The 19,127-nt window shown below is 33.6% G+C and overlaps 1 protein-coding gene across 1 annotated transcript; it reads right to left on the bottom strand.

Moving 5' to 3' along the window:
- Positions 1 to 8,296: 8,296 nt before the first annotated feature.
- LOC112727599 (L-galactono-1,4-lactone dehydrogenase, mitochondrial) lies at positions 8,297 to 13,979 on the bottom strand. Its single transcript, XM_025777408.3, has 6 exons — positions 12,994 to 13,979; positions 12,208 to 12,458; positions 10,865 to 11,047; positions 9,945 to 10,365; positions 9,004 to 9,144; positions 8,297 to 8,801 (listed from the first exon to the last, which is right to left on the bottom strand). The coding sequence occupies exons 1-6, from the start codon at positions 13,645 to 13,647 to the stop codon at positions 8,643 to 8,645; spliced, it is 1,809 nt and encodes a 602-aa protein (XP_025633193.1). The 5' UTR covers positions 13,648 to 13,979; the 3' UTR covers positions 8,297 to 8,642.
- Between the last annotated feature and the right edge of the window lie 5,148 nt (positions 13,980 to 19,127).

Genomic DNA, 19,127 nt, shown 5'->3' with positions numbered 1-19,127 from the left:
TTATATATTTTTTAATTTAATTTTGATATAATGTTAGATAAAAGATTTTATGTATCTGTTTAATTATATATTGTAATTAAAATATTTTTTATCATTATTTTAAAAATAAAAAATATATTCTAAATTAGTAAATTAATCAGTTCATTTTAAAATTTTATATGCAACATAGGTACATATAATAGAATAAAAGATAAAAAATAAGTAATAAGGATGAATAAATCGAGAATAAAATAAAATATATAAAGTCACGAAAAAAATAAAATATTAGATTAATATCTAAATTATAATTGTTTGAATTAAAAATTACACTTGAAAATATCAAAAAGAGAAATAATGAAATTGAAAGATATATAGAGTCATGGAGAGCTATATAAAAAAATTAGAGAATTTAAAATTTACCTTTTGATGAAGAGAAGACGACCATTAGACAAGAAATATAAAAAGAAGGTTGAAAATATAAAAATAAGAAGAGGGTTTAAGAGAATAAATAAGTGACGGTGCAATAATTAAATTTGATTATGTTAAATAATAGTCAAAATGATAAAAAAAATAAAAAAATAAATTTAAAACTTTAGCTAATTGAATTTATTTTATTTGTAGTGGGGTCATTTAAAATTTGAAGTGGGGGCATATTATATATAACTATATTTTTTAAAACAAAAATTAAAAACACCGTGGGGGAAAGTGGCCCCTCATTGTTGTGCTTGGGTTCGTCCCTGACTCCTACGAATATTTATTGGATGGTTTAGATATCTTTAGTCCTTCAGAGACTTTCATATAGATATCACGATCTAATGATCCGTATAAATAGGCTGTTACCACATCCATTAAATGCATATGTAGTTTATGATATGAGGATAAACTGACCAAATAACGCAATGTTATTGCATCCACTACAGGGAAATATATTTCTTCATAATCTATACCTGGTCTTTGTGAAAAATCTTGTGCCACAAGTTGAGTTTTATAGCGTAAAACTTCATTTTTCTCATTTCATTTTCTCACAAATACCCATCTGTATCCAACAGGTTTTACATCTTTTGGTGTACGGACTATTGGTCCAAAGACTTCACGTTTTGCAAGTGAGTCTAACTCAACCTTCATAGCTTCTTTCCATTTTGGCCAATTATTTCTTTACCGACATTCTTTGACTGTTTTTTGCTCAAGATCCTTACTTTCATGCATGATATTTAATGCCACATTATATGCAAATATTTCATTGACAATTGTCTTATTTCGGTCCCATTTTTTCCGGTAAAGACATAATTATCGAGATCTCGTCATTTTCACAATTTTCAGGTACCTGAATGTCTTCTAGCATTAAAACTATATAATAATTTTGGACAACTGCAAGTGTCTTTACTATGTCTTTTTCAACAGGAATAATATTTACTTCTTTTCTTTTTCGAAGATTTTTTGTCTTTGGAATCGACAAGTCTACCACATGTAAAATAGCATGCCCCAAGCTGAGGTTGGGAGATTTATTCTCATAAGTAAGGGTTTAGCAATTAATTGGAGACGTTTAATATATAAGTGATTCTGCTAACCCATTTTGTGTGTGAACATGAACTACTGGATATTCAACGCTTATTCCGTTAGCCATACAATAAGCATCAAAGGCTTGGGAAGTAAATTCACCAACATTATCACGACGAATTGTTTTTATTGGATTTTCTGAAAATTATGCTTTTAATCAAATATTTTGAGCAAGTAATCTCGCAAACACCAGGTTGCGAGAAGACAATAAGCACACATGTGACCATTTCGAAGATGCGTCTATTAGGACCATAAAATATTCAAAAATCCAAATGGTGGATGAATAGGTCCACATATATCGCCTTCAAATCCAATCTTTACTGTTAATGGCCTTAAATTAGCTTTTCTTAGGAATATGCAGCACAACAAAATTCACTAGATTTAAGAATCTTCTGGTTCTTTATTGAATATCCATGGGAGTTTTCAATAATTCTCCACATCATGGTTGTTCCCGAATGACCCAATCGATCACGCCAAGCTATGAATTCATTTGGGCTAGTAAACTTCTGGTTTATAATGGCATGTGATTCAATTGCACTAATTTTGGTATAATATAACCCAGATGAAAGGGAGGGTAACCTTTCTAATATAATCTTTTTATTTAAATCATGAGTTGTGATACATAGATACTCATGATTTTCCTCATTTATTGTTTCAATATGATATCCATTTCGACGAATATCTTTGGAACTCAATAAGTTCCTTAGAGACTTAGTAGATAATAGTGGATTATTTATTATGAATTTTGTTCCTTCAGGAAACAAAATTATAGCTCTTCCGGAGCCTTCTATCACATTGCCTGAGCCAATAATAGTATTAACATATTCTTCTTTTGGCACAAAATGGATAAAATATATATTACTTTTGAGAATGGTGTGCAAATTTGCACTATTCGCAAGGCAAACATCTTCACTATATGTCCTTGTCATTTTCTTCATAAACAAATAATAATAATAAAATGAGTAAAAATATATGCACAGTAAAATTATTTTCTTGATTGAAATCGTTTTTCTACAAAGTACTGTACATAGTATCATATATTAAAAATTTTATTATTATTATTTTAAAACTTGACACATTTAGTAATTTTGAAATTCATAAACATAAATATTTATTAAACATTATTTATATACATCATGCTTGAAATTCAAATGCATAGAAAATAAAACTTAATAAGAAGTTTGTTACATTATTTATTTACATGAATACTTAACAATCACACATATTAAACTATTCCATCATTGATCAAATAACCAATATTTTCTTCAGGCTCCTCAAAGAAATCAGATACATCATAATGAGTAGTGTAATTTTCAACAGCATCATTTGAAACGAAATTTTCCTTTCCTTTATCGTCATTTTTCAAAGATGCTTGATAAAGATCAATTAGGTGCCTTGGGGTACGACAGGTACGCGACCAATGGCCCTTTCCACCACAACGAAAATATTTATCCTCTATTGATTTATTTTGCGCATTGTTTCTTTCTTTATCCGATTTCTGGTGAGATCCTTTCTTGTGAACATAATTTTTCTTCCTTCCATAATTTTTCTTGTTGCCAAAACTTTGCCATTTACCTCTTCTAGGGTTATAATTTGTCGCATTTGCTTTAGGAAACGGGGCAGTGCCAGCTGAGCGCGCTTCATGATTCCTTAAAAGTAATTCATTGTTGCGTTCAGCAACAAGAATGTAATAAATTAATTCAGAATATTTTTTAAATCATTTTTCTCGATACTACTGCTGCAGGAGCACATTCGAGGTATGGAAGGTCGAGAAAATTTTCTCTAACATGTCATTATCAGTTATCTTTTTCCCACATAATTTCATTCGTGAGGTGATTCGAAACATTGTTGAATTATATTCATTTATGGATTTAAAATTATGTAGACGCAAGTGCGTCCATTCATATCAGGCTTGAGGAAGTAGCACCGTCTTTTGATGATTATACCTTTCTTCGAGGTCTTTCCACAGATTTGCAGGATCTTTTAATGTGAGATATTCATTTTTCAATCATTCGTCAAGATGATGATGAAGGAAGATCATGGCTTTGGCTTTATCCTTCTGAAATGCATTATTTTTAGCCTTAATGGTATTTCCAAGATCCATTGAATCAAGATGGATTTCAGCATCTAGTATCCATGATAAATAGTTGTTTCCAGATATATCAAGAGCATTAAATTCAAGATAAGAGAGTTTCAACATAATAAAAATTTATTACCTGAGTCTTCCTAAAATATAATCAGAGTCTCATGCTGATAACGTGTTGTAAAATAAATAAATAAATAAATAAATAAATAAGAGGTAATAAATATAAAATAAAGCCATATAATTAGATAACTCTAGTATTAATATTCACCAATATAATTATCTCAATATAATAGAGATGATATATATATATATATATATATAGTCACCAAAAAATATCTACTAATATATGTAGCAACTTATTTGTAAAAGAGAAAAAGAGAAGAACAGTATATAAAAGAAGCTTAACCTCCTATTTATACACATACAAAATATTATATTTTCAATGTTATTAAATTTATTCTCTCTTGAGAATAGACATTCACCTAGTGACCCTTGTCACAACAATTTACAATGATGAGAACTTATTTTCTTCTAAATTTTTAATAGTTTGGTGATTTTACATTAAAGGATTTTTTTTTTTGCGATCTCATTTTGACATTATTAACAAGTTTCAAACATGGGTCTAAGTGAGGATCATCATATCAGGGGTTTTTTTATTTAAATAAAATAAATTAATTATTTTTTCAATTAATAAAATTTTGAAATTTTACCATTTTAAACATTTAGTTAAGATTTTGCTGGGCACAAAGAGCTAAATAGTAGATTACAATGCCAGTCAAAAATATTCGTATTATTTAATTGAGTACGTACTCAAAATACATATATTATTGTATAAAGGTGAATTATAGTGTACAGAGTAATAAGCATACAGATATACAGATATTCCCTCAACTTATATGCAATGTTGACACGTGTAAGTTTGTCTACAGAAAGAAGCAGGTCACCAGTTTCTGGTCCAAAGATTGTTACTGGCTCATAGCTAGGTAACTTTACAAGTTCAAACAGTTAGCCGCTTATGTTACTGACGTGAACTATAGCTACTTGATTTGGGCCCCGTTATATGCAAGTTGTGATTCTAGCAATTATCTATCTATTTATTTATTTAATATATCAATTTTTATGAGTTTTTTTTTTAAATAAAAATATTCTTTTTGATATAATAATAATATTTATTATTATTTATCAATTTTTTATTTTTATTTTTCACATTTATTAAAAAAAATTTTAATATTTTAGATATTAATTATTGTTATTTAATTAATTTATTTTAATTATTTAATTATTAAAATTTTAGGTATTAATTATACCCCGATTACAATATTAAAACTTTAAACATGATATATATATATATATATATATATATATATATATATATATATATATATATATATATATATATATATATATATATATATGATATTTTAGGTATAAATTATTGTTGTTGCTTGTGATTGTTGGTTTGGCCATGAAGAATAGTCTAATTGGAGTGTTTTGATGATTTTGAGGTTGTTGTGAATGAGAATTACTTATAGGAATTGATGAGGTTTGATGATCAAGAGATTAATTGAAAAAAAAAAACTGTGAAAATCGATAACTGTAGAACTCAAAAACGAATTAAAAATCATATATATTTTCGGACAGATTACAAAAAAAGATTTTTGAATTTTAAGAGCTGTGTTTGTCACCAACATAACATTATTATTTTGGGAATAAATTTGTATTCTGGATTATTTTTGTAAATATTAATATATATGAGAGTTAATTAATAATTTTTTAAAAATATTGGGTCAAAAATAAAATACTTAAAAGCTTGTGGTTTCATCCATAGTTGTCAGAATCGAACCGGTAATCGAACCAGTCAGGTCACTGGGTCATTGGTTCAACAGGTGGGTCACTAGTTGAACCGATTGACCCGGTCCTATGTAAATAAAAAATAAAATATAGTAAAAAATTTAAAATTAAAATTTAATATACATATTTTCACTAACATTTTAAAAATATCTAGCTATTCTAAAACAATATGAAACAGGAACAATAAGTATTTTGTTAATTTTACTCTATCATAAATATTTTTATTTTTTTATATTAAAATAACTATTATTTTCGAATTTTAATAATTTATTAATTAGTTTATATCTATTATACTATTATATACTACAAGTATTTATTGAAAAATAATATTAATAGATATTATATCATTATAAAAAAAATAAATGAGTTTATAATTATTGTTAAATAAAAATATAATTAATTTAAGAATGAATGAGTTTATAACTAAAATTAAAATAAATTAAATAGAAGTAAATTATTTGCTGAAAGATATTTATATATATATTAATTTGCATATATATATTGATAACAAGCTTAACAGCCTGGTGGTTGTGAGTAAGTTTTTCTTGATGAGGGGGATTCGAACTCCAGCTTCAACATTTTGAAAAAATTTTGAAGCTCAAGTGGTTCGGTCGAACCGGTCTTATCGAGTTTGACCGATTTGTACCAGTTCATTGCCTCATCCGGTCAGATCATCGAACCGGACCAGCTTAGGGTTTACCAATTTTTTGTTCGAACCGGACGGTCCGGTCCGATTTTGCTAACAATGGTTTCATCCGTGTGAGTCGAACTAACATAGAGGTAAGTTTTTAACTAACATAGAGGTAAATTTTTAAATTCCTATACGACTCAACTTGAGAGCAAACTAAATGTTTCTCCCACTACTTCGATTATCACCATCAAGATAATAACCAACTCAAACAATAAATTAAAATGATTTTTGTGTGATTAATTCTCTTTGCCTTTTGTATCTCTCAATATAAAAACAAAACAATCTAATTATTTGTCAAAAGTATTATAAAATAAAATTAAATTATTTTATATTTATCATTTATATGTGTAACTAAAAATTATATCTAATGAATTTTTTAATATTATAAAAATTTACTATATTATAATTGATCTCAATAAAAAAATTATATTTTTATGTAGTAATATGATTTATCTTTATTTATTTTAAAAAAAGTTACACTTATTTTTGTAAAATATTATATATTAAAAAATATTTATTTATTTGTATACTAATATGTTTTATATTTATTGAGGTCCATTAATACTCTTTTTTATAGCATTTTTTTAATTTTTATTTAATGAATTCAATGGTTTATTAAAAATGGTACATCTACTCTCACAAGTTATTTGAATTTATTTTAGAGAATAAATTGTATCACACTCTATAGTAGGTTATTTTTGTTTAAGATTTTAGTATTTAGCGTTTATGGTACATGACGTAGGATTTAATATTTAGTGTTTAGTATTTAATGTTTAGAATTTTGAATTTATTAAATTGAACGTTTAAAGTTTATAGTTTAAAGTTTAGAATCTAGAATTTAGGTTTATTTAAGGTCAACTTTAATGTTGTGTTTGTAATTTAAAATTTGTTTGAGTTTAGAGTTTCGTTTATTTAAGATTTGATTATGATATTGTTTTTATAATTTGAAATTTGTTTGGGTTGTTACTCTAAGTGTTGAATTTAGTTTTAGACAAACAAGATTTTTAAAATTTTTAAATATAAATATCGAAAAGATAATGCATGAAACATTAAATTATGTATGTTATGTTGCAATTATTTTTTAATTTACTTAAAAATAAGTTGAAAAAAGATTACATTTGAAAAATACCTAGTTGAAATGAAAAAATAACTTATTAGTGTGTATAATTACTTTTATTATGAGAGCCAAAGGATACATAGTTAAAATGGGAAAAAGAAAAAAACTTTTTTATTATGTACATGTTATCATTATTAAGACATATGAATAATGTTCATTTTTTCTCGTTCTAAATGGAAATATGAAGTATAACCAATGTTCTAATAGCAGCTATTTCAAACAAGCTCTTCCTTCAGTCTCAACATAAATTGACCCTTGCCATACAATCTTATAAGTAAGCCTAAAGAGCCCAACAAGTAGCTGGATAGAGACGACCCAAAAAAATCCTGTTACACAGAAAGAAAAGCCGCCTAAGCTGAGTTTCTACCAAGCCTTGCAAATGTAACATTGCTATCAACCTACTCCGTGACACCACACATTCACAACACGTGTCGGTGAACCATACATATCTGTATATCTACAATCTTTACACTAGAGTGACCCTTGTATAAAACGTTTATTTGTATTGGATTAACCGTGTTAACCCAGGGTCTAGGACAGAACCGCACCCAAAGGATATAATGCAGGCAGCCACCTGATAATTACATCAATAGCTGTTTACACAACTTGAACCCATGACCTTAAGATCACACAGACAACTCCACCGTTGCTCTTAGGCTCCCTTTCATCAACATTCAACAACATAAAAATAAAAGAAAAATTCGAAAACAAATCTGAGATTCGAAACCAAGTACTAATTCGCAGGGAGCTGATGGACTAAATCATTGGCAGATGGCAGTGAAGATCGGGACAGCCAAGCCCACACGGTATCCATGACAGATGAATCCAGGAAACAGAAACAACGGCGACAAAAACGAGGAGACATTTTACACAAGGCCTAATGTTACAAGAATCCCACATTTTGACTTCTAAATTCGACACCAAGAAAAGTTCTCAACTTTTTTATTTCATTTTCCAATTTAATCGAATTTCCAACCCTTGTTAATTCTTATAGAAGAAAAGGATGAAACAGAAATTTTTAGGTGCCCATAGAATTTTCCTTATACAAGTATATCAACACAGTACATTTCCTCTGCCTTCACCCTATCTTTATGCTTCCTATTTATGTTGGGGTGAAAACAGAATGTAAGGAACAAACCAGCACCACTTGAATCTTGATATATTACATGACATCACAATTCTTATAGCTTCCTTTCAGCTCAAGGCAACTCAACTTACACAATAAACTGAAAGAATGTGTTGATGAAAAATGCAAAATAATCTTGATTGTGTACCAGATAAATTATGCAACCTTGGTTTCAAAAAGTGTGGCTGTTTCAAAAATTAGCACAAGAACAAGTAAACGAATTACCAACCTAAAATTATAGCGTGTTTGATTCTGCAAAGATCTTATCCAGCATGTTATTTGATAGGATCTTGTTGGGGTCCAATTCCTTTCTCGCTTTATTGTATGCATCCACTGGAAACCGCCGTCTTATCCGTGCTTGGAGAGCTGCAAGCTCTTCCTTGTCCTTTGGAACCTAAAGGTAGGTAATAAACAGAGAAATTAAAAAATTTCAAACACATTTCACTCAATTTGCAATTCCAAATGTTTGGTGGCAGATGATATCAACAGATTGGAGACTTGGATTTCATGGATAAGACTCATCATTACAGTTCTGAGACAATAAAGACTTCCATGTCCATGTTCAATTATTTTCGTTAAGATGGTTAGACTATTACCTCAATCTTAGCCCAGTGTTCATAAGCAGAGTACTGATCCCACAATTTTTCCTGAGTTAAATGTCGGTAATGAAAGAATTCTTCGGTTATCTCCTTCCTCTGGCGAGCATCCGTGGTTGGGAGGTACATGATAATACCAACCTGAAACATTAACATAAACATGACCACCAAATCATTTCAAACCAACATAATGATGCTATAATTCATAGAGGAACCAAAGGATTTAATACCAAGTTTGGATATCTTTTCCCCTCGGCAAACCAGTTAAGCTCTGAAACAAAATTTGCATGTTGGTGTGAAAGGATCTAGCAGAAATTAGGGATTTTATTGATGAACTAGGGATTGTAAATCACAATCCCTTATTGAAGTACACTATTGGATCTAACCAACTCTGGGACTAACAGCAACACAGAATTTTTCTAACTCACTAAAACAAACTAACCCCTAGTATTTATAAGCAGCAGTTAAGCCTAGCACTCCTGCTCCTAACCTGCTAAACTAGCTTAAAAGAGCTAACCAGCAACAATTATGAATTAAGTAGTGAAAGCAGTGAAAATTCAGCTTATCTACTCCTTACCTCTCCTCCTATAAACCACTCCAAACCTGTTCCTATCATGGTGAAACTTCATACCTTGGTCAAAATTGAACCCCATGTCCAAGAAATTAAATCATATTCGAAACAATCTCATTAGAAAAAGAATGGGAAGCTCATGCATTTCAATTATTGTCACGTAACCAAAAGCAGAAAATTTTGCTGATCTAATAACCAAAAATTCATGAGGGATGAGACAGCAAATGAACAGTAAACATAACGAAAGCATAGTGCTAAGCTCAAATTATATGGTCATGTAATACCATTTCTGCAGCTGAACTATAATTTAGAATTATATTCATAGTACTATCAGCAATCATTTGAATTGTCCAGGATAGGATAGTATTACCCAAGAAAATATATCATCTTCGAATGGGCTTGAAGCAGGACTCAGGGGACTCTTACTGCTAGCCGTCCATCGCTGCTCAATTGGTGCAGGAGCCGGTATGTCTTCCTTCTCTATGAGTTTCTTCAACTCTTCAATGTATTCAAGGTCTTTCATGCTCGGGCTAGCTAGTTTTCCTGCAGGGAAGCATGTCTCCGACACCCACTGTTGGCCTCCACAATCGAAGCCCAGTATTTCATCACTCCATCCAACTCTATATCCTTCTGACTTCTTCCAGAACTCTGCCTCGGCTTGATTGACTTTGATGATGTGTTCCTTATTAAGAGGATCCAATGCAATTAGCTTATCTCTTAATTCTGTGAAAGAAAACTCATCTATGTTCTGTTCACTGTCACCTGATGAACTACCCTTAGATCCATATGCTCTGTATACACGAATAGTAATCATGTGAAAAGAAGTTCACAAAATGGCAACAGTAAAATAGTAAATCGGTCAACTTTATGTTATGATATAATTAGAACATCAACATAAAATTAAGCTACTGAGACACTTTCGAAGTATCCATAAATGCTTGAATAAACCACTCTCAGATCAATAAAAAATATTAACATTTTACTAGTCCATGTCCAATAATATATATATGAAACCATTAGCATCATGACATCCCTGAAAAGGATACATCATGCCATCCTTATCATATGTTGTCTATCTAATTCTTAATCAGAATGTTAGGTATACATCATTTTAAAATGTCTAAGCAAAATAAAATAAAATAAAATCGGGAAAAAGAAGCCAAACAAATGCCAAAATTAGGACAGCAAACTGCACCTTCTAATAGCCTTTATTTGAGAACAAAGCAATGAGAAAATTACTTTGTCAGTGAACCATATACACTGAAAATAATGCAATAGGTGTAGCAGTACCCGTAGTTTTTGAGGGACTCCCTATAAAGGTCACGTACATGTTGTATCGCTTCATCTTTGGTATATTTTGGTTTAAACTTGGGAGGGCCCCACTTTGAAACTGGATTGCATCTCACAACCACAACAGAATCAGTATATGGGATATGAAGGTACTTGACATGCTTATTTTCAGACAGCAATTTCCTGCATATGATGGAAAAGGGACAATCTAAATCTTCTGAAGATGATCCCTACTATCTTAGGTCAAATGACAAAAAGATAATTAACAGAAAAGATACAGGCAGATTCAAGTAACGCTGCAGCAGAAATATATGTGGATTGCACATGCATATGATTAAAATACTAACCAGACGATTACATTAGTAAATTTTGGTTTGCAAACCATATATGTAAATATTGAAGTGGTCCCCACTTTTCGGACAATTGATTGTTCAGTGAAAGTCAACGACCTTTGTTAATATCATGTTAAAATCAAATTTAATATCCAAAATGCAAGATTTAACAGGATATTGCAATGCTTTTTGGAGTACAAATTTAATATACATTGAAATGAAGGACTATTATGATATTGTGCACATTTATGGGTGGCTAAGATCATCTTTACTGTATTATGTTTCTATATATTATATTTTCTCTGCATTTAAAATTACCATTTACCATTTGCCGTTTCTTTATGTGCAAAATTCAACTTGGAAAAAACATATTGAAGTTCCAGTTTTACAAGAATTTGTTTTACATGTCTAAAGTTTTTCATTATGCAAACATTTTTCAAAAACAAACTTACAAGCAGCCATTAAGTGCAGCATAATTTTTTAAGTCCAAACTTATTTTTAAAAGGTAAATTAGAAAAAAAAAATTCTCTAAATGGTTGATATGTCACACCAAATGTTTTCTTTGGGGTGATAGACCAAATTCTTATACTAAACTCCTTCACTGAAATAAATAAATAAAATGAAATAGCAAATGCCATGCAGTCACCACCATGGTGCTCAGTTGTATTCAAAATACTGAATCTTGGCAGAAAAATCTAGCTAGATTTGCAAACCCAAAGCTATAAAAGGATTTAAATTATCAGAAAGTCAGAATACTCTTCTTCGCTTATTTTTATTATATCAGATCAGACTCCAGAGGCTCTATTACAGAACTAGCCTCTATTTATAGGACTAAGGCGGCATCCATCTTACCCACCTAAACCATAGAGTGATTTGAACTTGGAAACCATATGGATTGAGTCACTCTTTTACTAAACAGCGCAATTTTATTAACGTGGCAATGGTGTCCAATGTATTTGCTAACTTCAAAGAAGAAAGACATAAAAAGGAAACAGAACACTTAAGAATTACTTGTGATTTTTCTTTATCTCATTCATAGATGAGATAGCTGTGTGCTCCACAAGCTCCTGTCGATCGACACACTGAAGGGTGACTTCAGCCACAACTCCAAGTCCCCCGAGACCACAACGAGCAAGATAAAACAGCTCTGGATCCTTCTCTTTCGAGATCTCAATTGTCCCCTTGGCAGGGGTCACCAATTTCAAGGCAATCACCTGCTCGTCAATTGGAGGCAATCTTGCACCAGTTCCATGTGCACCAACCTAACGCCCAAGAGCAAAACAGATGAAGTTCCCAGCTTCACATGAATCATAATGTAAGAATCACTTCAACAAGACCAATTATAATGTACGAATCCAGTGTAACATATCCAGTAGCCAATTAATGACCAAATTAGTTCAACAACCCAGTATTTGTGTATAGACACCATCAACTGTAAAAATTACGGAATACTCTACATATTTGAGTATAGGTGGCAAATAAGTGGCTGAATCAATATGGCATGCATAATGTACCCATGAACCATAGTTACATAGAAAGCAATACAGTCTAGTATGGGAACGGGAACTCGGTACGCCATATATAAAATATTTTATGTGGAAAATATACATATGACGTTCAGGTACGCGGATTGAATTGGTAAGCAGTTCGCTACCTAGTTGGTGAAATCATGCTATGCCATTAACTAAATGATATTAACTTACACCCATTCAATTGAAACTCAAATTCAGAGAATGACTCACATAAAACCAGTTCATCAAAGCACAACCAATTCGTGAACCCTAGAAATTAAAGAACCTGAATGATGCCACCAATTTGTTGCTCCCTAATGGAAGCAAAATTCTGAAGGGTAAGGCCATGGTCCTTGATTCCATCCACAAGCTGCTGCACCCTGATCCCAGCCTGAACCCTCACAGTCTTGCTCTTCTTGTCCACATCCAACACCTTATCCATCAATGCAAGGTTCACCATTCCGGCCCGCGACAGCCCGATGCCGTTGGGAGATAGGCCCGAACCGACGGGCCGAATGCGAGTCCTCTTCTCGTGGGCCTCCTTGACGATGTCCTCCAGCTGCTTCAGGGTCTCGGGCTGTTGGAAGTTGCGAGTCTGGACCTCGTGGGTCCCGCTCCAGTTGGAGACGGTGTGGAGGTCCTCCGGCAACGGGGCGTAGCGGAAGATCTGCGCCTTCTTGTGCTGCGCGTTGTCGGGAAAAGGAAAGGAGTAGTAGGTGGCGGCGCCGCAGAAGAGGAGGAGGGCGCCGTAGCCGAGGTACTTTACGGTTTGGTCATCAGTGGAGGGCTCCGGTGGTAAGGAGGAGAAGCGGCGTAGGTGCTGGTGGATGGTGGTGGAGGGGAGGGTTCGGAGAGGGTGGGGATGTGAGTGGAAGCGGTGGTGATGGTAATGGTGATGGGGGAGACGAAGGGCGCGTTTGAGAAGTAGAGCTCTCAGCATCGCTTAGAGAGAGAGAGAGGTGGAAACTCTAATGCTGAAGAGTAGAAAGCAGAGTTATCAGTTGAGTGAGCAGAGTGACCGAGAATTGGACGAAGATAGACAAGCGACTCACCAACAAAAGCAGGGAACCTTCCTGTTGTTTTTTAAGGGTCACAAGGGAAATTGTATGGTGTGGCTCAGAAAAAACATCCACAGGTGTGATCCCTCCACTGTGGCTTGGCAGAGTGACAAGTGGTCTACTCTGAACGTAGTTGTGAAGGTGGCAAAGCTTTGTCTGTCTGTTTCCACTTACCATACTATAAGGTGGCTCTAGTATGACAAAATCACCCTCCTCGTAAGGTTAGTAAGAAATGGGTTGTTGTCTACTATCAACGTGAAACATGTGTAAAGTCATGTGCATGGATGACTTTTTAACCTCACAAAGATGGTTTCGATCTTATACGAAACAGAAAAGGACAAATAAGTCCTTGACCTTTTGTCTCGCAGATATTTTTGTTTTTGACCATTGAAAAATATTTTTAAGTCTTTCAACTCCTTAAAAGTTAGATAGATTAGTCTCTCCGTACAAATGTCTTTGTCAGATCCAATGGAAAAATCTAACATGACTCCGTTCTGCTTACCTGGCATTACATTGCGGCTGCCCACGTGGCACATTAGTAGAAGGTCAGTTTTGGAAAATGGACAAAAAAGTCCCTTTGTCTCAAGACTTTGGGAAAAACTTTAGACTATTGTGAAAATTTGAGTTTTGTACTGTTATTAATGTACTGTTTCTTGAATAGACACAATGTTTGTGATACTTTTTTTGGTTTGTTTGAAAACTACACAACATGGTTTATGATTCATCTTTCTTATTGAGCAACAGAGTTGCTCTATGTTTTTGGATGTCCTAGAATCCAGCTTTTGTTGTTGTTTTCTTAAGCCTAAAGACTATATTTTGTTTTGTGTCCATGTAATGGAATTGATGGTGGTGAGTGAAGTATCTACCTTTTGGTGTTATTTTCCTATGCTTATTAATGAATTACACATAGTTGTATTCTGCCTAATATTATTTTGTTTTTCTGGTTCTGTTTAATGAATTTCTACCTTTTAGTTGATATGTTGTAAACTTGATTAACAGAACTCTTCAGTCACAATTTTCAGGCTAACAGATAAATTTTCCTTTCCAATTAATTGTCAAAATACAAGGACATCATTTCACTCACAAAATTAATCATCAAAACCCTAAACCAACCCAACATGTTCATTCAAGACCCAGTACAACTCAATTTACATAACTCAGACCCAATCAAACAAATGCAAATTGAACCCTAAATTCTCCCCTAATTTCATCAACCATACTTCAATGGCATCACACACGCTACCCCCTCCCTCTGATTGAACCAAATCTGCGACCAGAAGCAAAATAAAACAACCCATCCAAAAATTCATAACACTGCAGCAACCTTGAACTTCCACTCAATGTCCCTCACTTTTTCTTTTAGGGCCGCAACCTTCCTCTTCATCCTTGCAGCATGAGGATCTTCACTCTCTGCTTCTGGGTTTGTCCATCGGAAGAAATCACACTCATCTTGGATCTGCAACAACCCACCAGAGTCAGAGCCCAGAAAAACAATACATTGCCATCACCCACCTACAGAAACTTAAAACCCTAACCTCATAGTAGACACACCACCAAAATCGTCGCTCAGGATTGTTCCTTGTTCCCAAAATTCTAAGCACGGGTCTCTCTCCATGTCCACACACAAGCTCCCTCTTCTGCGCAGACAACCTACTCTGACACGACCGTGAGCTCTCGGCAACCATGGCTCCACTCACCTTCAAAAGCCCTAACTCCTGCTCTGCTTCATTGGTTAGGGATGACTGCTATAATTTAATCCCAACCCTCCCCAAACCAATACTTTATAAAAATAAATAAATAAACAAATAAATTAACTTTATTCATTAAAAGCTCCAACGGACAGTAACGACTAAAAGGACAAACGTGTCCAAAAATTTTGTTTTAAGGAGGGGAGGATGATTTTAAAGTGTTTCTAGGCATTCGGGATGATTTTAATAACAAAAAAAGGTCGGGGATGAATTTGATTTTCACCCCTTACCTTAGGGACGATTTCAGTACTTAACCCCAAATCAAAGTGATAGAAGCAGAGCTTGATGAAGCACTTAAAGAAGAAGAAATTTGGTGGGCTCAACGATCAAGAATCAATTAGTTTAAACATGGGGATAGAAACTCCAAATTCTTCCACCAGAAAGTATCACAAAGAAAGAAAAGAAATTGGTTGAAATCAATCAAAGATGATATGGGAGTAAGCTTTGAGGATGAGAAGATGGAGAAGGTGATGGTGGAGTATTTTGACAAGCTCTTCAGGTCGGAAGGGGGGAGAAGGAATTCATGAAGCGGCTGATATAGTAAAAAGGAGGATAGATTCAGCCAAGAGAGAACTCTTGGACCAAGAATTCACACCTGAGGAAGTCCTACAAGCATTTAAACAGATGCACCCTACCAAAGCCCCAGGACCAGATGGAATGCCGGCTCTCTTCTACCAGAAAATGTGAAAAACAGTTGGTAACGATGTTACTTATCAAGTTCTTAGAATTCTAAACCATAATGATGATCCCACCTCCATAAATGCAACACATATATGTATGATTTCCAAAATTAGAAATCCTAGTCATACTAAAGATTTTAGACCTATCTCTTTATGTAATGTAATTTTTAAACTTGTTACCAAAACAATTGCGAATAGACTCAAACAAATTCTCCCGGATATTGTTGGAGAAGTTCAAAGTACTTTCGTGAAGGATAGGCTAATCACAGATAATGGATTGATAGCATTTGAGATTTTTCACTACATGAAGAAGAAAATAACAGGTCAAAAAGGATATATTGGGCTGAAATTAGACATGGCAAAGGCTTACGACAGGATTGAATGGCCGTTCTTAAAGGAAGTTATGGTTTCTATAGGTTTCTCATCAAGATGGGTTAATCTCATATGGAACTGTATCTCATCAGTGTCATTCTCAATCCTAATCAATGGTATACCAAGCAAGAACTTCAAACCTTCTAGAGGACTAAGACAAGGAGACCCACTCTCCCCATACTTATTTGTTTTATGTGCTGAAGTTCTCTCAGGACTACTAATCAAGGCTCAAAACAGCAAGATAATACGAGGGATCAAAGTAACAAGAAAGGCACCACAAATAAACCACTTTTTCTTTGCAGATGATAGCATCCTATTTTCAAGAGCTTTGGACCAAGATATTCAAGGAATAAAGTTCTTATCCAGTACCAGACAGCTTCAGGCCAAAGAATCAACCTTGATAAATCAGAAATCTCCTTCAGCCGAAACGTACCAACTACCAGACAAAATCTCATTCAAGAGTGGCTAGGGATAAAGGCGGTAGAACAACACTCTAAATATTTAGGCCTTCCTACATTTGTAGGAAGATCCAAAAAGAAGGTTTTCGATTTTATTCAAGAGGTGATTTGGAAGAAACTTAAGGGCTGGAAAGAAAGATACCTTTCAAGAGTCGGAAAAGAAACTCTTATTAAAGCGGGGGAACAATCCATTCCAACATATATAATGGGTTGTTTTCAATTACCCAAGAGCTTATGTCAACACATAGATAGTATGATCAGAAAATTCTATTGGGGAAGCAAAGAAGGAGAGAGAAAAATTTATTGGATCAAATGGGACAAACTGTGCACCAGTAAATTGGAGGGAGGCTTAGGATTCAGAAATTTTGAAGCATTCAATTCAGCTCTTCTAGCCAAACAAGGGTGAAGGCTCATGAGAAAACTAAACTCCCTGGCAGCAAGACTAATCAAAGCTAGATATTACCCAAGAACCAACTTTCTGGAGTCATCAACAGGATACACACCAAGCTATACTTGTAGAAGTATTTAGAATGCAAAGGAAGTGCTACAGATGGGAGGAATATGAAAAATTGGAGATGGCCGATCTATTAAAATTTGGGAATCACCATGGTTACCGAATCAGCACAGATTCAAAATTTGGAGTCCAGTAAATTTTTTAGGCAAAGAGGCTACAGTGAGAGAACTGATGAATGATGAAGGAACAGGTGGGATGCAAGAAAGATTAAAGACACATTCATGGAATTTGAAGCTCAACAAATTCTATAAATTCCTCTACCAATCACAACACAATCAGATGAATTTTATTGGAGATTTACAAGAAATGGGGAGTTCAAGGTTAGGGATGCATACCATAGAATTATGAAAGAACAGAGCACTCGATACAGGAGCAAAATCTCATCAGACCCGAAAGAACCCAAATGGAAAAAGCTTTGGAAATCTAAGGCACACCCCAGAGCAATCAACTGCGTATGGAGGCTGATGAACAATTCACTGCCAACTCGATTGAACCTGCGAAAAAGGGGAGTCAATTGCACAACCCTGTGTCCAAGATGTTGGAAGAAAGAAGAAACCGAGACTCACCTCATCAAGGATTGTGAGTTTGCTCGAATTTTTTGGTACCATAGCTCCCTAGCCATACGATCATCAGAGCCACCTGGAGCCCAAGCTTGTGAGTAGAGTGAAGAATTGATGGAAAATTTAGATTCAGTCTCACAAGGTCTTCTTTGCACAAGCATCCTTACTCTTTGGCAAGCTCGAAACAAGCACATGTTTAATGAGGAGAATCAATCCCCAATTGAAGCAGCGGAATTAACAAGAAAAAATCATGAAAATTACATCAAAGCTCATACGTTCAATTTGAATGGAACCGTAGAATCACCTCCTGGAGCTACAAGCACTAAAAATTGGAAGAGACCACCCATCACAAAGGTTAAAATTAATGTTGATGCCGCTAGTATTGATGATGGAGTAGTGGGTATTGGTGTGGTAGTTAGAGACACTAATGGAGACATTTTTATGGAATTCACATGCAAAGATTTCTTATCCTTTCAATCTCATGAATCTAAAGCACTTGCATGTCTTATGGGCTTAGAAAATGCTTGTGAATGTTGCTTTTTTGATGTAATAGTTGAGAGTGACAATATTGAAGTCATTCAAAGTCTTAAAGAAAAAAAAGCCGATAAAAATTATTTTGGTTCATTTATTAGTGATTGTTTAAGTTTAGCTAATAGCCTTAGATCAATAAAGTACTCTCATGTAAAAAGGAATGGTAATAGGGTAGCTCATGAATTGGCTCAAATGGCTCTTACTAATCCAAATACAGTGTAGATAGAAGATGCACTTTCCTTTATATGTAATTTGGCCTATTTAGATATTATGGGTCCTATTCATGAATGAAATATACCTATTTACTTTGTCAAAAAAAAGTTATGTGCATGGATGACTTTTTAACCTCATAAAGATGGTTTCGATCTTATATAAAAGAGAAAAGGACAAATAGGCCCTTGACCTTTTTCCCCACAGACATTTTTGTCTCTGACCATTAGAAAATACTTTTAAGTCCCTCACCTCCTTAAAAGTTAGACGGATTAGTCCCTCCGTGCAA

The sequence above is a fragment of the Arachis hypogaea genome, chromosome 12 (assembly GCF_003086295.3).
Source record: "Arachis hypogaea cultivar Tifrunner chromosome 12, arahy.Tifrunner.gnm2.J5K5, whole genome shotgun sequence".
Lineage (NCBI taxonomy): Eukaryota > Viridiplantae > Streptophyta > Magnoliopsida > Fabales > Fabaceae > Arachis > Arachis hypogaea.
Note: the sequence above shows the minus strand (reverse complement) of the source record. Positions and strands in the feature narration are given on the sequence as shown.